The sequence below is a fragment of the Sciurus vulgaris genome, assembly GCF_902686455.1.
Source record: "Sciurus vulgaris genome assembly, chromosome: 7".
NCBI lineage: Eukaryota > Metazoa > Chordata > Mammalia > Rodentia > Sciuridae > Sciurus > Sciurus vulgaris.
In genome coordinates this window covers 105,690,870-105,708,118 of record NC_136467.1, presented here as the reverse complement: position 1 = coordinate 105,708,118, position 17,249 = coordinate 105,690,870, and the positions used below count along the sequence as shown (strand labels likewise).

General features: G+C 40.5%; 1 protein-coding gene and 1 pseudogene across 2 annotated transcripts; one reads left to right on the top strand and one right to left on the bottom strand.

Moving 5' to 3' along the window:
- The first annotated feature begins 1,119 nt into the window (after positions 1-1,119).
- On the top strand, positions 1,120-7,682 carry LOC306665751 (small ribosomal subunit protein eS4-like; annotated as a pseudogene). The gene is made up of 3 exons: positions 1,120-1,279; positions 3,273-3,406; positions 6,791-7,682. The product of its transcript is annotated as a small ribosomal subunit protein eS4-like (transcript).
- Positions 7,683-10,054: 2,372 nt separating this feature from the next.
- IL17F (interleukin 17F) lies at positions 10,055-16,813 on the bottom strand. The gene is made up of 3 exons (XM_079146428.1): positions 16,744-16,813; positions 11,617-11,837; positions 10,055-10,635 (listed from the first exon to the last, which is right to left on the bottom strand). The coding sequence occupies exons 1-3, from the start codon at positions 16,798-16,800 to the stop codon at positions 10,398-10,400; spliced, it is 516 nt and encodes a 171-aa protein (XP_079002554.1). The 5' UTR covers positions 16,801-16,813; the 3' UTR covers positions 10,055-10,397.
- Positions 16,814-17,249: the final 436 nt, after the last annotated feature.

Here is a 17,249-nt window from a genome sequence, read left to right as displayed (position 1 = left end):
GTATGGAGTGTTGAATTCATTGCTTCAGGGTGCGCCACTGGGCACCGCCCTCTGTCACTCTGCACCTTCAAGGACCTCTTTCACACACATAAAACACAGTGTGCTTTTCTCACAAGGCAAAGCATCCAGTCACCTCAGACCAGAGCCATCTTGCAGGAGGTGGGCCATGAGAGCTGACCCTGAGGACTGCCAAAACCAGGCTACCAGAAGAAACCTAAGATTCAACCAGGAGTACTCACTGGGATGGGAGGAGGGCAACTTGTTTAAACAAATCGTGCTCTACCAATTTCAGTAGACATGGTGACTCCAGCTGATGGGGGTCCTATTTTCTGACTTGTATTTATTTTTTGTCTCTATTTTTAGACCATGAACAAGATAAATTGAAAGAATCATTCCTTATTGATCTTTGATTCCTCAGTGGTTACTAGAAGACTGAATCTACATTTCCATGTTAATGGGTCAGCCACCTAGAGGTGTGTGGTTTTCAAAAAGCCCTCAAAAGTGATGTTTCCAAGAGAATATTTCAGCAGAAAAACGAAGATACATTTTGGAGGCAGTTTTCTCCCAGGGTCCCACATCACACCACATAGAAAATGGTTTCTTTCACTAAGATCAACACCAGCCAGCCATAGCTGGAGACACTTGAAAATGAAATAAAGAGTTAAGAGGTTCTGCAAGTAAAAGGGGCAGGCTTTCCTAAAAGCATAACTTGGCATGCCCACAGCGACAAATAATTACCCACTTATACCATTTGCCTATTGACCTTTCATTGGAAAATTCAAAGTTAAATGCAGCAAAGGATTTCAAGTAGTCTTTATATTAAATATGATCATCATGCAGTGTTTACTTTTATGCATTTAACCTTAAGCCACTGAGTAGGATGAAAGCCATTTTGGAGGCTGAAAATGTAGGTCAAGCCATCTTGGTTTAAGTTTGTGGAGGGAGTGCTCTACCAACACTGACTTCCTTCCCCTGGGGTTACTGTAAAGAGTTGCCTGCTGTTTCAGACGGTGAGAAGGCGACTTGGGGTTCCAGAATGCACCTTCCTGTCTCCCACATAGATCATGCAGTAGTCAAACTGAAACAGCATCCTTGCTGCTGCCTTTCACAATCCGCCCCATGAGTGAGTCAGAGGCACTTCTGAGCCTGTGTCACCTGCTGCTCTCAAGGATAGCAACAACTGAGCTGACTCCGGGATCAAGCCAATTGGCCATCATAGACTACTGGAATGGGGGCCTCGACACAATGAACCTGAATTTCCGTTCTGCAGTAGAAGACGGTGGCACAGAGATTGCAAACAGGTCGATAATGCCTGATAATTCCTAGAATGCATTCTCTTCCAGACTGGGAACGAAAGTCTTAGGCTAACTGAACATCTGAGTTGACGAAGAGTTGCTTAAGCAAAAACACTTTCAAAGAAGAAAGAATGCTCAGATACACATCGCATTTTATTAGTTTCCCATCAGTGCTGTAACAAATAACTACAAGCATGGTGGCTTAAAACAGAACACATTTATTTTACCGCAGAATGAAAATCAGGCGTCAGCAGCCTCATGTGGGCAGGGTCATGCTCCCTCCAGGAGCTGGGAGAAGTGTCATTTCTTTGTCTTTGCAAGCTTCTAGAGCTACCGTTCTGAACTGCTTGACTTGCAGTCCTTCCCTTCATCTTATAACCAGCTACAAAGCATCTGGTCCATCCTCACATGCCTTTTGTCTAAGATCGAATCTTTGCCTCCTTCACAAGAGGACCCTTGTGATTGTATTCAAGGCCCACACAGGATTGTCTCCCCATCTCAAAATCCTTAATTTAATCATATCTGCAAAGTCACCTTTGCCATATAAGGTAACAGTCACAGGTTCCAGATGTTAGGATGTGGATATCTTTGGGGACCATTTGTCAGCCTAATACATCATACAAGAATGATTTTCAAAACAGAAAAAACAGATGCACCTAGTACTCCAACACAACTGAACATAATAGCCTCTTGATTATACAGAGAGCAATATCTGAGGTCGTTTTCCTTGTGAACATCAATTCGTCACCATGTTCTTGGGGCACAGCAATACTTGTTAATACAGAATTCTGGTAAATAAATAAAATTAGAGGTAAAGCTGCATTTGACTTTAGAATAAATCACAAAGTATCGTCTTGCTTTTTTTACTTTCTTAGTGAAAAAAATAGTATTTGAAAATCTGCATTTCCAAGAGGTGAGTGCTTTTCTGCCTTGCAGGAAATGTGTCTTGAAACCCTCTATTTCTTTTCTGAACAATAAACACAGTTGGGCCCTTTAATTGGGAAAATGTACAGTAACACTGCATTTCCTAGAATCTAATTGCCCTTTGTAAAAGGTGACATAAAAAGTCGTTTTTACTGTAGGCGCAGTGGCATCTCTTCAGACCGTTTCATAGAAAAATGCCCAACTATCCATTTATTGTGCTGGTGTATATTGCTGCTTAATATTACACAGGTGTGTTTGTATGTTTTTAATCTGAGTTGTTGGATTAGCCAGAAATGCAACAGAGATACAAGGACACAATTTTCAATACCTGGTGGATAACAGAACAAAAAATAGAATTGAATTAGGCGTAATCTAGCTCACCTAGACTCACGAATTTAAGGTTGAGTGAACATTTAGAAAATGTAACGATGCTGGGATATTGCAATCTAAAATAATTATTCATGGAGGCTGATGTGATTATCAGGGCCACAAAACAAATCATCCCAAAATGAAAAACCACAACCATTTTATTTTGATTGAAAGACTCTGGCAAGGGCTCAGCTGGGTGTTTTTTTTTCTTGGGATCTTGGGGGCAGTCTGGCTCCATGGACATACAAAATGTGTAGACAAATCCAACCTGCATTTCAATGGGACACACCCTTGTTTTAATACACTGCCTAACATTTCTAATTCTTAAGTTTGCTTTAGGCCCCACTAATTTTGTTGCTGGTCCTGCTCCACAAATGGCATTTAGATTGTGGTGGAGCTGCTGCCACTGAAGTTCATTAGGCCAGACATCCAAATGGCTCCTTCACATGACTGTCTCCTTCAGGAGCTGGCTGTCAGCCAGGAGCTCATTTGGGATTGCCAACCAGAGCACCAATGCTTGGCCTTTCCAACATGGTGTTTTCAGAACAGTGGGGCTTCTTGCATGGCAGTTGGCTTCCCCCAGAATGAGCATCCAGTGAGAACAAGGTGGAAGCTACATATTTTGTGACTTAGAAATTTAGAAATCACAGAGCCTGATCAAAATTACTACGCCTCTACCTACAGGTGGCTGGAAGGGGCAGGTATTGGTTTCCCAAAACCAGACAGTTGGCCAAATTGGTAAACAACCTCAGAAAAGATTTGAGGAAAATGAAGATGTTGCCCAGAGATTCCCAGAAACCCCTGGGAAAGAGGACCTGGTAAAGGGCTGAGCTTCCAAAAGACAATCAAGATTAAGACCATCATAATTTGAGGTATTTATGGTAGAAGGCAAACCAAAAGGATCTACTGGTTATATCTCCAATGATATCTCCATAAAGCTTAAAATCCCATAACAGTATGACTAAGCAAATATTGAAATTAGCATGTTCCACTTGATCACTCACAGATAGGATGATCCTCAAAGAAGATTCTATGGTTCAGGGACTCCAGCATAAGAAAGTTCTTGGAGTGGGTCTCCTGCAAAGAGGCAAGGCAACTTGGTGGTAAATGTAGTATTATACCCAAAACCTTAGGAAAGGTACTAACTCAGATGGTGCCTCACTTTTTTTTAATCTCCAATGAGTACTTAATGTTTGAATTGTTATGAAGATTGAATGCTGAGTAAATTCATGAAAAGTCTGAAGAGTGTGTCTATTCTGTTGTAACACTTTTCCACTGAACAGTATTAGTTTTCATTGCCAAGGACTCTGGTACTAAGGAGAATAATGGGGACTCTCTTGCTATTTGCCCACTGTATGGTAGGAGTACTTATATTATTTTATTACTTCACCCCCCAAAATTCACTGCAATATGAATTTGAATGCAGTTGATCCAAATTCTTAACTCTAAATCAGAGTACTTGATAGATCTCATAAAATTAAGCACCAAAGATCCAAAAGAAAAGATTTGTTTGCTTTTATATTTGACACTATTTTCTGTGTATTTTCAAAAGAGTATCCAGAAGATCAACCTCTCACATATAGACATAGTCAAAAGCAAGAAGCAGAAGAAAACCTTGTTTTCGCAATCGATCCCACTTGGGGTTTGAGGCGACCGCAGAAGGCAATCAGGCATTTGACAAGTGGTCTGTGGGAAATCTGGGGTTTTTCCCAGGAGTGTGGAATTGGCACAAGGTTAGGACTCCAGAGAGCACTTGCCTGATGGATTAGTATCTTAAAACTACTGGACACTTTTCCATGAGCACAGTGTCCCTTTCAAGGGGACGGTCACACTCAGATCCTGCCTACTCTAGCATTCGGCACGCACAGCCTGTCCAGAGCTGCATCTCCCAGAGCTAGTTTCTGTCAAGGCCATGAGAATGTGGTTGTGGGAAATGGTTACGGGGCTTCTGGTGTTGTCACCACTACAAACAAGGTCTAGTCCTCACCTTAGGCCATACCAAGGGTTGTGGCGTGACACCTACAGACAGCACATAAGGAAACCACAGAGGTAAGCCAGTGGAGTCAGAAAACCTCTGAGTTTTGTGACAGCCACAACCCCAGGACAACTCAAAAATCCATCTTTGGCTAATGCTTTGATTTGCTTAAGTTTGAAAACAAGAATTAAAAGGCAAAAGCATTTATCCACACGACAAGTCTGCTTAGCCAATAAGACTGATAACAACTAGTTGGAACTGGAAACTGCTCTAAATGCTTGCAATTAGGACTGCTTTCAATCCACTTCACAATCCTATGAGGTAGTTATTATTATCATCCCATTTTATAGTTGAGAAGACTGAGACTCAGAGAAATTAAAAACGTACCCAGGTAAGCTATAGATTTGCAGACACATGCAGAATTTTAACATGCAAGTCAATGAAAGAGAGAGATTCATTCTTCTATCTGTATTATATCATCACAATCTTTAAAAGTAGTTAAGCATTATTTAATTTTTAAGTGGAAATACTTAAATGTCCAAAAATAAAGGAATACTAAATAAATTCTGGTTTATCACCTTGAAAGTACTATGTAGCCATTAAAAAATCACCATTGAAATTCTATGGAAACATTGGAAATACATGAAATAAAGCATTAAATTTAAAAATCACCAAATAAAAATTGCACATATATTACAGTTACAGCCTTATGAAGTATGTGTCTGTGAGGCAAGTGAGCAGAAGAGAAAGCAAATTATTAAAAGCAATATGTTTTTGTTCTGGGATAACGGATGATTTTCCTCATTTGAAATAATGCACTGAACAATCACACACTGACCAGGTCAGGTACTATCCTAAGTACCTTACATAGAACCTGATTCTGTCTCCTCAAATGAAGCTGGTTGTGGCATCGTGTCCATTTTACAACTGAGGAAAGGCAGGCAAAGACAGTTGAGTAACTTTCTCAAATTGTTAGTAGCAGTCACGGTCAGCAAGTTCCAGAACTGACAGTTGAACTCAGCATCTGGCTCCAACAGCCTTGCACGTAGTCACGGTGCTCTGATCTCTGTCATTGCTATGTCGTTGGTACAATGTAAGAGAATAAATAAACATTCTTCAGGCCAAAGCATTTGGGTGCACAAATCACGGTCATTCCTTTGGGAGATATATTCTTCTTCGCTGCTGAGCAACATCCTAAAATTTGGTACCCACTAATAGCTGCCAGTGAGACAGCAGTAGGTCACATTGTAGAGTATATACCTATCCAGCTGGATATTGCTACTCCTGCAGTTTCTTGAACTAAAAATGCTTTTCTTCCAAATTATACCACCGGAGTAGGTAACAATAAACAATTGGGTCCAAAGGGGTTTTTTAAAATGTATTAAATATATAGCTTCATTGACTTTCCACAACCAGAAAAGTGGTTTAAATAACCACTTATCCATTAGCATATAGATATCCTTTGTTTAAATTGCTTGGAATCAACTGAGTGTGTATGTGTTTTGTGTGTGTATGTGTGTGTGTGTGTGTGTGTGTGTGTGTGTGTGTAAAAATTCAGTGGAAAAAGCACTTTGCTAACCATGTGGAATAATACAGTTATGGTGCTTAAGTATTAAATTGGTTCTGAGTTTCCTTGGGCCAAACAAAGGGGAAAACAGAAGTTTTGCCCCTCTTGGTATAATGTCTATTAGTTACAGGGCCTACATTTCCTTGATACTGTATTAAGTCATTTACCTTTGTTACTTTACACCCAACCCTTTAAAATAGATACTATCCCCTGCCACAATTTAATATATGAGGAAGCTAAGTTTAAGAAGAACTAAATTGCCTAAATTCATACAACCAGAAATGGTAAAACCAGGATTCAAAGCCAAGAACTGTCTACATATAAATAGAGTTTTTCTACTTCTCCCTTTATTAGGGAAAAAAGAGACAACCAACTTCCTTTTTTCCTCACTGAAAATTACAAGTGAAATTTTTCACACAGAGCTTTATAAATATAAGTGACTGTAATCAAAATTTGGGGACAGAGTAGGAAGGGAAGAAGGAAGAGAGAGAGGCACAGAGACAGATTGAGGATATGGCTTTTTCCTCAGCCAAGCCTTCATAAATAAGAATTAGATATCAAAAGAAACACTATGTGCTTCCAAGGAAATTTCCATGGAAATTTCTTCTCACCACACAGGATGGGAACTTTGGATTTGAACAGCTGAACCACTCCACTTAGTTCATTTCTCCTACGCGCAAACAAGGGATCTCCAAGTTCCAGAAAGCTGGGCACGGAGCTGAAGAACACAGTCTGCCATCTTTCCTTGTCTACAGCAGCCAGGCTCATGGTCCCAGGAAGCATCTGAAGCAAGTAGCAGCTCCAAAGCATCGGATGTTGGATGAATAGACAGGTGTGGTTGCTCCTTGTCCACCCACTGGTTCTCACAAGCTGAGAAAATGTCTTCCTCTCACCATTTTTCTAAGGAACAGACTTAAGTATGCCCTGACAGGAGATGAAGTAAAAAAGATTTGCATGCAGCACATCATTAAGATTAATGGCAAAGTCTGAATCAATATCACTTACCCCACTGGTTTTACGAATGTCATCAGCATTGTTAAGACTAGAGGGAATTTCCGCCTGATCTATGACACCGAGGGTCATTTTGCTGTTCATTATATTACACCTGAGGAGGCCACGTAAAAGTCATGCAAAGTGAGAAAGATTTTTGTGGGCACAAAAGGAATCCATCATCTGGTGACTCACGATGCTCACACCATTCACCACCCTGATCCCCTAATCGAAGTGAGTGACACCATTCAGAGTGATTTGGAGACTGGCAAGATTACCAATTTCATCAAGTTTGACACTAATAACCTGTGTATGGTGACCAGAGGTGCTAACTTGGGAAGAATTGATGTGATCACCAACAGAGAGACAGATCCTGGCTCTTTTGATGTGGTTCATGTAAAAGATACCAATGGCAATAGCTTTGCCACCCGACTCTCCAACATTTTTGTTATTGGCAAAGGCAACAAACCATGGACTTCTCTTACCCCAAGGAAGAGGAATCGGCCTTACCATTGCTGAAAAGAGAGACAAGAGACTGGAGGCCAAACAGAGCAGTGAGTGAAATAAATGGTCTCTAGGTGACATGCCTGGAGAGTAAAGGTCTTTGTATCTTATTTAAAGAAAATATAAGAGGATGAAAAAAAAAAAAAAAATAACACTGGCTGCTCATTCTGCACAGCAGTGTCTCAAATCTCCAAAGAAAACAGATACCCTCCTAAAGCATTTATTTCCTTCCAACCTATGCTAAGGAATCTAAGAACCCGTGTGTGCAATGTGCCACCTTGTGGAAAGGAGAGGAAGTGCAACTTTCTGAATGACCACCAACCCTGAGCACAAGCAGGACGTCAAGCTGTGCTCAGGGCCCCGGCTCCAGGGCTCCATGTATTTGGATATGTGAAGGTACTTCTGTACCCTCTCCCAGGGTCAGTCATCCCTAGGCCATGTACAGAAGTGACTGAAATGGGGACTGGGGATATAGTTCAGTTGGTAGAGTGCTTGCCTTCAAGCCCAAGGCCCTGGGTTCAATTCCCAGCACTTAAAAAAAAAAAAAAAAAAAAAAAAAAAGGCTGAAATGCGTCCTCATTGAACACACTATAGCATTGTTTCAAAATTGACATGAAAAAATCATGAATCACGCTCACTAATTCATTCATTACTTATTAAGGAAATAATTTGTTGTATGTTCCCCACTGTCCCCATGTCAAAACGATCTTGGGTACATGAAACTACTCACTGTTCTGCTAACATATGAGGCTGTCTTGTACCTCTTGCCTTTGCCCATGCTCCTCCCTTTGCATGAAATTCTTTCCCTTATTTTCCTTCAGACCAGTTCATATTTATCGGGGTGCAAAAACCACCTCCTTTCTGACATTTCTCAGCAAGCTGTCATCCTAACATTTTATATCTGATCCTAGTATTTAGTACACTACCTTGAAATCACATGCGTACATGTGTAATCATATAATATCTTGACACTCAGAGGTGTGATTTTTTTTTTCCTCCCTGCAATTTCCTTCATTTCTATACTTGAACTGCTATCCAGAGGGCTTTTTATATGTGTGACCCTTGAAGTTGGGCTATTACTGCAAAATGAACAGAGAAAGGAAAATTCTTTGCACATATATAAACATCAAAATGGACTTGCACAATTCATTGCAAACTGTGTGTGTGTGTGTGTGTGTGTGTGTGTGTGTGTGTGTGTGTGAGTGTGTGTGCACGTTTTGCTGGGGATTGAACCATGAGTCTCACACATGTCAGTCCAGGGCTGTACCACTGAACTATGTCTCCAACTCACCATAGTAAGCTTTTGATAGACATAAGAGAAAGATTTTTGTTTCAAGAGCCTTAATGTTTTAAGTACAAAAGTCAATATTCATACCTTAAGCAAAAGATTCTGGAATAAATAAGTGAAGATTGGTCACCCCAACCACTCCCTTTTCCCCACCCTCAACCAATTAGATAAAAGAATAGGAATAAGAGCCAGGTGCCTGCCACCTGCCACCCTCAGTTCAAGTCCCAGATGAGAGTGAAGACTTATATTCCACTTCCTCCCTGGAACCTGGAAGGCAGCAGTGATGCAGGTGTGCTCTGAGCCAGTGGCACGTTGTTGGCAGTGAAAGAGAAAATGTGATATTCATATCTGGGCAAGGGAGGCATAAGAGGGCCTCTGAGTTTCCCCAAGGAGGCATGGAAACTGAAATATGGATGTGCATGTGCCCAAGAAGCATAAGAAATGGATAAAGGACAATAGGTGAATCCAAAGGACCAAAAGTCAAAATAAGAAGGATGCAAAATGACCACGTGGCCCTAATTACCAGGAGTTCTGTGGAAGATGCTGCCAACACTGCACCCTTTCATAGACATTTCTTGCTTTACCTTGTATTTCCAGTGGCTAGCAGAGAAGCCAGTAAATGTTTGCTTTGTAAAATAATATAGCAGTAAAGTGTTACCACGAACCTGGGTGCTATTTGGACAATTTTCCTTAATTCTCCTTGTCAACAACCCTCAAGCACCACTAATAATAAAATAAGTTTAACACCAGTACCCTGAAGAGGAAATGTGAAAAATAAATGACATGTATACAGAATTTCAAACTCTTTAGGGCTACACAGTCTTTGAGTATAAACTGAGACTGAACATAAACACCTCAAGTATTTTTCAATTAATATTTTATTATATTAGTCCTGCATATATTAATTTTTCTCCTAACATTTTATATAATCAATAGGTCATAAATATATGGGCAATTCCCTTGCAAATATAAATATTTAGCTGTTCAAGCCAAACTCATTAACATTTAGCTATTGCTTCCTACTGACGAATGTTCCAGATCCTTGTCCCCAACCTTACCAACCCAACCCACCCTAAACAGTCTGTCCCACACTCTCATTCATTTTATTTTCTGCATTTCCAACTACAAGAAACAGAGGCCTCTTTCCCCAACAGAGATCCCCAAGGAATAGCACTGGATCAGGGTAACTGCATGACTAGGAGGTGGTCATCATATGACTTAAAGAGAGTGCACTACAGGCTTCTTAAATCTCCTCCATCCATTTTTAGGGGGTCAGGACATTGGAACATGTCAGGACTATGTAATAATTCTAAAACACAGAGAAAGTTAACTCTACGTCTAACACAGAACTTTGAGAATTCCATGCAGGCCTTAGTAAGAGCCCTAAGAGGTGGACAGAACTGAGGATCAGATGGGACTTGCTGCAGAGAGCTGGGTAAGGAGTGTCATTCCCACAGCTTTCTCAGTAGAGCTGATGCGCAGCTCTTAAGCCACATGGTGGACAATGGGGGTGACGCAGGTGCAGCCAACAGTAACCAGTAACTTCTCCAGCCGGAAGGAATGAGAGCAGTCCTGGGGCTCCCTTCGGAGGACCAGGATCTCTTGCTGGATGGCAACTGAGTTCATGGAGTTGTCTTCCTGCCCCTGGGCATTAATGCAGCCCAAGTGTCTGCACTGGGCCTCTGCAATCTCGGAGGGGAACCGGTGGGGGTCCCGGGTGATGCTGCAGGAGAAGCAAACCAAAGTGAAATGGTGAGACCAGAGAAAGAAGATGGACCATGGATAAGAGCCCATAGCAGTGGGCAGGGAGCAGCTCTCAGTAAGACAGTTCCTGGAACCAGGCAGCCTAGATTCATATGCCATCCTTGGGCAGTTAACTCCCTAAACTTGTTTCCTCAACAATAAAATGGTGATTCTCACGTATCATTCTCTCATGGGATTGTTGAGACCATTCAGTGATACAAAAGCATATACAACAATCCCACACAATGTTAGCATCCAATTAATTTTAGGTCTGAGTTCATTTTTATTTGCATTATTGTTATTATGATCATTGCTATACTTTACCTAGAGAGTGAACATCACCACTAGATTTCCCAATATACAACCAATAAGCCTGCCACTTAGAAAGGAAAAGCAAAGCCTTACATGTCTGTGTTTCCAAGACCTTCTGCTAGTTTTTCTCTCAATACCCCCTTCTGCCTGGAGATACAAAGGCGGCAAAGTCAATCAGCCATTTTGCCAGGGTACGTTTTTCTCTTGTCAGGGGACCAATCCTACAACCCCCAAAGCACTTCTAATTGTGCCTGTAATCTGTTTTCATGCTCATATTTGGAGAGTAGAAATGGTGCTTTGTGATCCTAGGAAGGATCTCATGCAGAGATAATAAAGCGGGCTGCTTTAAAGAACCCTTTCTTCCAACACAGAAAGTTTGTAAATTCCAACCTGGGACTGCATGAAGCACAGAAAGGCAGAAAGTCATGGAGAACATGCAAGCAATACATTACAACCTTCAACCACAGAGGTAGACCTAGCCCAAAACAGCAAGAAAAGTCTGAGTTCCCAGAAGTGGAACTTCTACTGTTAGACTGAATATGAGGGTTTTGTCCTTCTATTTGTATATATTCCAAATTTCCTACTTTATGATTAAAATAAATTAACATATTTTCAAAAGAATGTGAAGATCTGTCTCCTGTGCACTTACTTGTAATCCCATGGAGAGGTGGAGCGGTTCTGAAAGTCATGTGAAATGGCAATGCCCTGGTTTTGATTGAGGATGCGAATGTCAACCCTCACACTGTTGTCTTCCAGAGGAGGGCAATTCCCAGGCTTCTGGAGGACAGGAGTCATTGCTTTGGGGTTTTTCCGAGCTGCTGCTTCCCTCAGGAAGGCAAGCCCCAACATCAACAGTAACAGAGACTTGACCTGGAACACACAGATGGTTGCAGTTTGTTGGACTCTTGTGTCACTTGCAAGTATGAGACAATGCATGTTCTAGCTGACAAAGCTTTCCTGGTCCCTTCTCTCTAGACCCCAAGTCTTCACCTGGAAATGGGAACAATTATGCCTGAAGATATTTGGGTGCCAAACAGAATAGTAACCTCATTAGCCTGGCACTTCAAGCCCACCATAACTGAAGAGCTCCTAAGCAGGGAGACAGAGATGTAAAGTCTGAGACTATGTTTCAATCTTGTCCTAGCTTCCCTGTTAAGCCCCTGGTTTCTCTTCTTCCCAAATGTATGGTAATACTCAGTTTATATGTTTTATGTAAAATACATATAAATCTGTTAAACGAAAACACAGGCTTAACAAATGACAACTTTGTTTTTATTTCCAACCTCAGATCCCTCAAATATTCACAAAATCCTTCCTCCCAACCATTCCTCTTCTTAGAATTCACTGTCCCACCTCTCCATTGAGTCCTATCCTTCCATCAAGGCCCCACTCATTTGTGGTTCAATTAGATGTTTACCATTATTAAATAAAATTTTTATCATTTGTCACCCAAGCAGCATTTTTATATTGTCTATAAATGTAGTTTTTGTGCTCATGTCAGTTTTACACCCCTTGGATTATAACTCCCTGTAAAATAATGTGCGTAATATAGATGTCCCATAAATACTTTCTGAATGAATGAAGGATTGGGTGAGCAAATGAACAGAATGATACATTTAAATTAAACAATATTGTTATTCTTGATGCATTAAGAAAAACATTATGCAAAACCAACTATAGCAAAGTTCCAATTATCCATGCTAATTGAAAGAAGCAGGGGTGCTAATGATGCACAACAGCAGAGAATATGGTAACTATTTCTCTTTAGCTCTGGAACATATATTTTTTTTACTAACATTGATGTATCAGTCTATCTGGTGCTATTGGAACACATAGAGAAAGAAAGCACTCGATGAAGACCTAATTAAAAGAAGAGCTAAAAATCTGGCCAGCTTCCGTTTGGCATGACAATGACTTGCTCATCTGAACATCACTGCTGACCCTTACAGGGGATAGAAAAGGTCTATCATAATGCACAAGAAGAGCTGAACCTAGTTGCTTCCATTCTATGGCCCAATGTTGCTCAGGTTCATACTTTTCAGGTAGGGCGGGTGATTAGACATGTTGGTTTAAAAGTCCCTCTTTTTCTTCTTTTGCAGATGCTGGAGGCAAGCAATGGAAAGAGTAAACAAAAAAGTCATGATGTCAACTAGCTGTACTGAGGTAGCTGATACTAAAAGAAAAAAAAGTTGAAAGCGAGATTGACCCAGATAGGCCAGAATGAAGCTGAATGAAGCTGATTTTCCTTTAGATAATCAGCAGTCATCTACTCCTCTCCCCCACAACTAGTTCCTAATTCCGTGGTGTGGTGGCTCTAGAGTCAAATGTCCAGAGTTCATAACACAGATCAGGATACTCACTGTGACTCAGTTTACTCCACCAGAAAATGTGAAGATCAAATGCAATGATCCATATCAATCAAAATGAGCCCTGCCAGTATGTAAGTATTCAATATGGGTAGCAGTAGTCAACACTGAGCTAATCCTACACAGTGGGAAAATAAGTGTGGAATTTACTCTGTGCACCTTCTGTCCTGACAAAGCTGTGAAATTTAATAATAAAAATGGATGTCAACTCATATCAGAAGGTCCTTAGCTAGCTTCCCTATCTAAGTTAAGAAACTTTAGGTTTCTTAAGGAAATTCCCTCTTTTAGTTTTCTCTTTCCTCTTGTGTGCCATATTCACTGGATCATTTCATTTTCTTGATCGAGGCTTAAAGTAACTATACCTTAGGTTTATATGATTTATTAATAATAACCATGCTTCCAACAAGTCATTATTATTTTTACTTAAGTATTCTTAGAGTATTTTAGAAAATGCACTTTCACATCTCTTAAATACTGGACACTTAACAACTGTGTTGTAAGGTACATAGCTAATATTAATTATCCCAATTAGGTGAAAGAGTTACATCTAAGAAGCAATAAATACCTTGATTGGATTCACCAGCCTATTAGTGCCGGTTCAGAGACTCCAACCTACATGCCAGCAGTTAAAGCTATTGCCACTGAAGGTCATTATTACCAGCATTGATATTAGCTTCATCTCACATTGATCTTCTTCATCTCAGAAGATTCAAAGCATTTTAAACAATGTGACAGTTTTATTAGAATTGCATGGCTCTTTATCAGGAAATCAGATGATGTCTGCAAATCTGGTTTGCTCCATGAAGCTGTAGATTTAGCTGTAGATTTATGCAATACAGAGCAGAAGCTCTGATAAGGCTCTTGCTGTTTTTTTCTTTTTTTTTTATATTTTGTTGTTTGTTTTTCCAGTACTGGGGATTGAACCCAGGGTCTCATGCATGTGAGGCAAGTGTTCCACCAGTGAGCTATATCCGCAGTCTTTTTTTTTTTTTTTTTTTTTTTGACTGGGGATTGAATCCAGGGGCACTTAACCACTGAAATACATCCCTAGTCCTTTTTATTTTTTATTTCAAGACAGAGCCTCACTGTGTTGCCCAGGCTGGACTTGAACTTGTGATCATCCTGTGTCAGCCTACTGAGTAGCTGGGATCACAGGTGTGCACCACAGCACACAGCTGTTGTTTGTTCTTAGCAATAAAAACAAAGAACACTTCTCCCCAGAAAATTTCAAAGCATTTTATAAACTTGAATTCTTATTGTCTTTTACTAATCAGGTAAATAAGTATCACTCTCATTCTGTAGAATAAGAAACAGGTGGAATGCTCCAACTGAAGGTGGCCAGTAACAGGACATGAACACCCTCAGCCTGCCTTGGGACCTCACTCCACTATGAGCCCAGCAGGGAGCCCATCTGAACATTTGCCCAGTGCTCATGTACAAGTTATGCCCACCCCATCTTGTGATGCCCTACAGAAGCTGGCCAGCTCTTAGGTCCACGAGAATTTGCCTCAACTCCTGAGGATGTCCCATCTGCTTGCCAAACCTTCCAATGTCTAGTCCAACTCCAATGCCTCTCACACTATCGTGTTTCTTGCTAACAATCCATCACATTTCTTCAAAGAAACCAGAAATAGAGATGGTTTGGGAGCAAAAAAACTACCCAAAAGATTTTCTTGGACACAATGGCTTTAAATTTAGCAATCTTGCCTCTGAATCTTTCATTAAGAAGCATACTGTACTTGGAACCAGAAAACTTAGATTCATGTTTTGGTTCTTGTGTTTACAGTATCCAGTGAGGTTTACTTGAGCTTTTGTTCATTTGCATAATGGAGGAAGTAATCCCCATGTACTTTAGTAGATTGATGAGTATCTTGGATTAATAATAATAATACTAATATTACCTGTTAACATTTGTCATATGTTTTCTCTATCTTTATCTATTACATGATACAAACTATCTAAAAGCAAAGCATGCAGAAATCTTCCACACAGAGTATAGACTAATATACTCTCAATATCAGTTAATCTTCAAAAGATGCTACAAGGGAAATGTCATTGTTATTCCACTGTGCAGTTGAGGAAATTAAAGCATAGAGAAGCTAACTAGCCTAAAAGTCCACATTTATCCAGCAGTGGATCTGGATCTGTCTGACTCCAAACCCTCTAAATACTGCATTTTACCACATTTCTTATAATCTCTAAAATAATATACAAATATAAAATAAAAGTGTTATCCTTGCCATATGCCATGAACCTTTTATGAAATCCAACTTCTTTTAAGTCACTCAGCTTTTAAAAGGACAATAAAAGAGGAATTATCTAAACCAATAACATGGTGCATGATTTCCTAAGCCTTGTTTTCATGTATTTCCATCTTAAATTCTTCCCAGGCCTTTTCTGACTAATGTCAGGCATTGGGGAGGATATATACTTCCATCACATTAGCATCCCTCTGATTATGAGAGGAATAAGATGATGCAAAAAAAAAAAAATCTGCTATCAGAGACAGGAAATTTCTGTCCTCCAGGAGCTGTCCAAAAGTTCAATACTGGATGTTTCATTTTACTTCCAGGATGCTCCTGTACTCAGGGGCCCCAGCTTCCTTGGGTAAAATACATATGTACATGTCCCCTAAAGGACTGACCAAGTTCCCACCATGAGACAAGAGTTTTAGGCCAACCTAACTCTATAATGAGAGGTCACTGAAAAGACCATGCCTGTCATCTGTGATGCCAAGGACTACACATGCTAATGAGACCAGGGCAAAAGGACAGGTAGCTGATTTTCAAAGAAAAGGAAATGGCTAGGTAACATTCCCCATGACCCAGTTGCTAACAGCTTCCAGGGGAAGGGAATGATCACACTTTCCAACACAAGCAATCACCACCCCCCCACTCCCCCCCCCCCCCCCCCCCCCCCCCCCCCGGACAGCTCTCTCCTTGCCTTTTGGTCACTCCCACCCTTTGGTCATGTAGGCATGAGAAGAAAGGAAACCTTAAGCCCTATTAAAGGGCAAGACACCAGCTCCTCTCCAGAGGAAGAGTCTCCCCCACCCTCTGTTCTATCTCTTAAATAAAACGTATTTTCTTGCCTCAGTGTTTCTTGGGTGTTTAATCGTCAACACCAGGGGAACCAGGACCTGATCCTGATTTTCAAGACCAGTTTCACATATACCACGTGGGCAAAAACCATCAGGCGGAGAGCTGTTTTACACTCCATTATAAGTTTTCTAGTTATTTTTTTCTTTCTGTCCACCAAGCAAGAATCAAAACTAAAGTCAGCTTTAAAAAAAAAAAAAGAAGAAGAAGAAGTAATTTTTTAAAGACTCTAATGAAGACTCACTCCTTAGAAATTTACTTTTCTGAAACCCTAAGCATGCTTACCCTTAAGCTGGAGTTATAACTACTCACCATGGCTCTATCATGAAGGTTCTTCATTATTTCCCTCCAGTTGCTTGCTTTGTGCATGAAGCAAGTCAGGTCTCCCTGGGTATGCCTGTGTGTGTCACCAGTAGTACCTGTCGGTTTTATAGCAATCACTGCCCTTGTTTTGAATGACCTGCTTACTGTCTTCGAGTTGTGGTTGACCCAGAGATACTGACATTGCTGACAAATGCAGTTTTTTTTTTTTTCTTTTTTCGATTTCATTTCCTGAAGGGGAACAGAAGGGGGATCCTTTACAAAAAGGGATGCCAAGAAAAGGACCAAATCTTCCTTTTATTCTACCCAATTTCCACCCCCATTACCCTCAAATTAAGGTGAAATTCTTAACTAATTTACTACAGAGATGAACCAAGATACAAATTACTGTCATGATCTTGTAGATTCTTCAACAAATTGCCAACACCCTCGTCATGCCCTACGTGTTCTACTTTCCAGTCATGCAATACTCGGAATTGAACAAGAGGACCATCTCT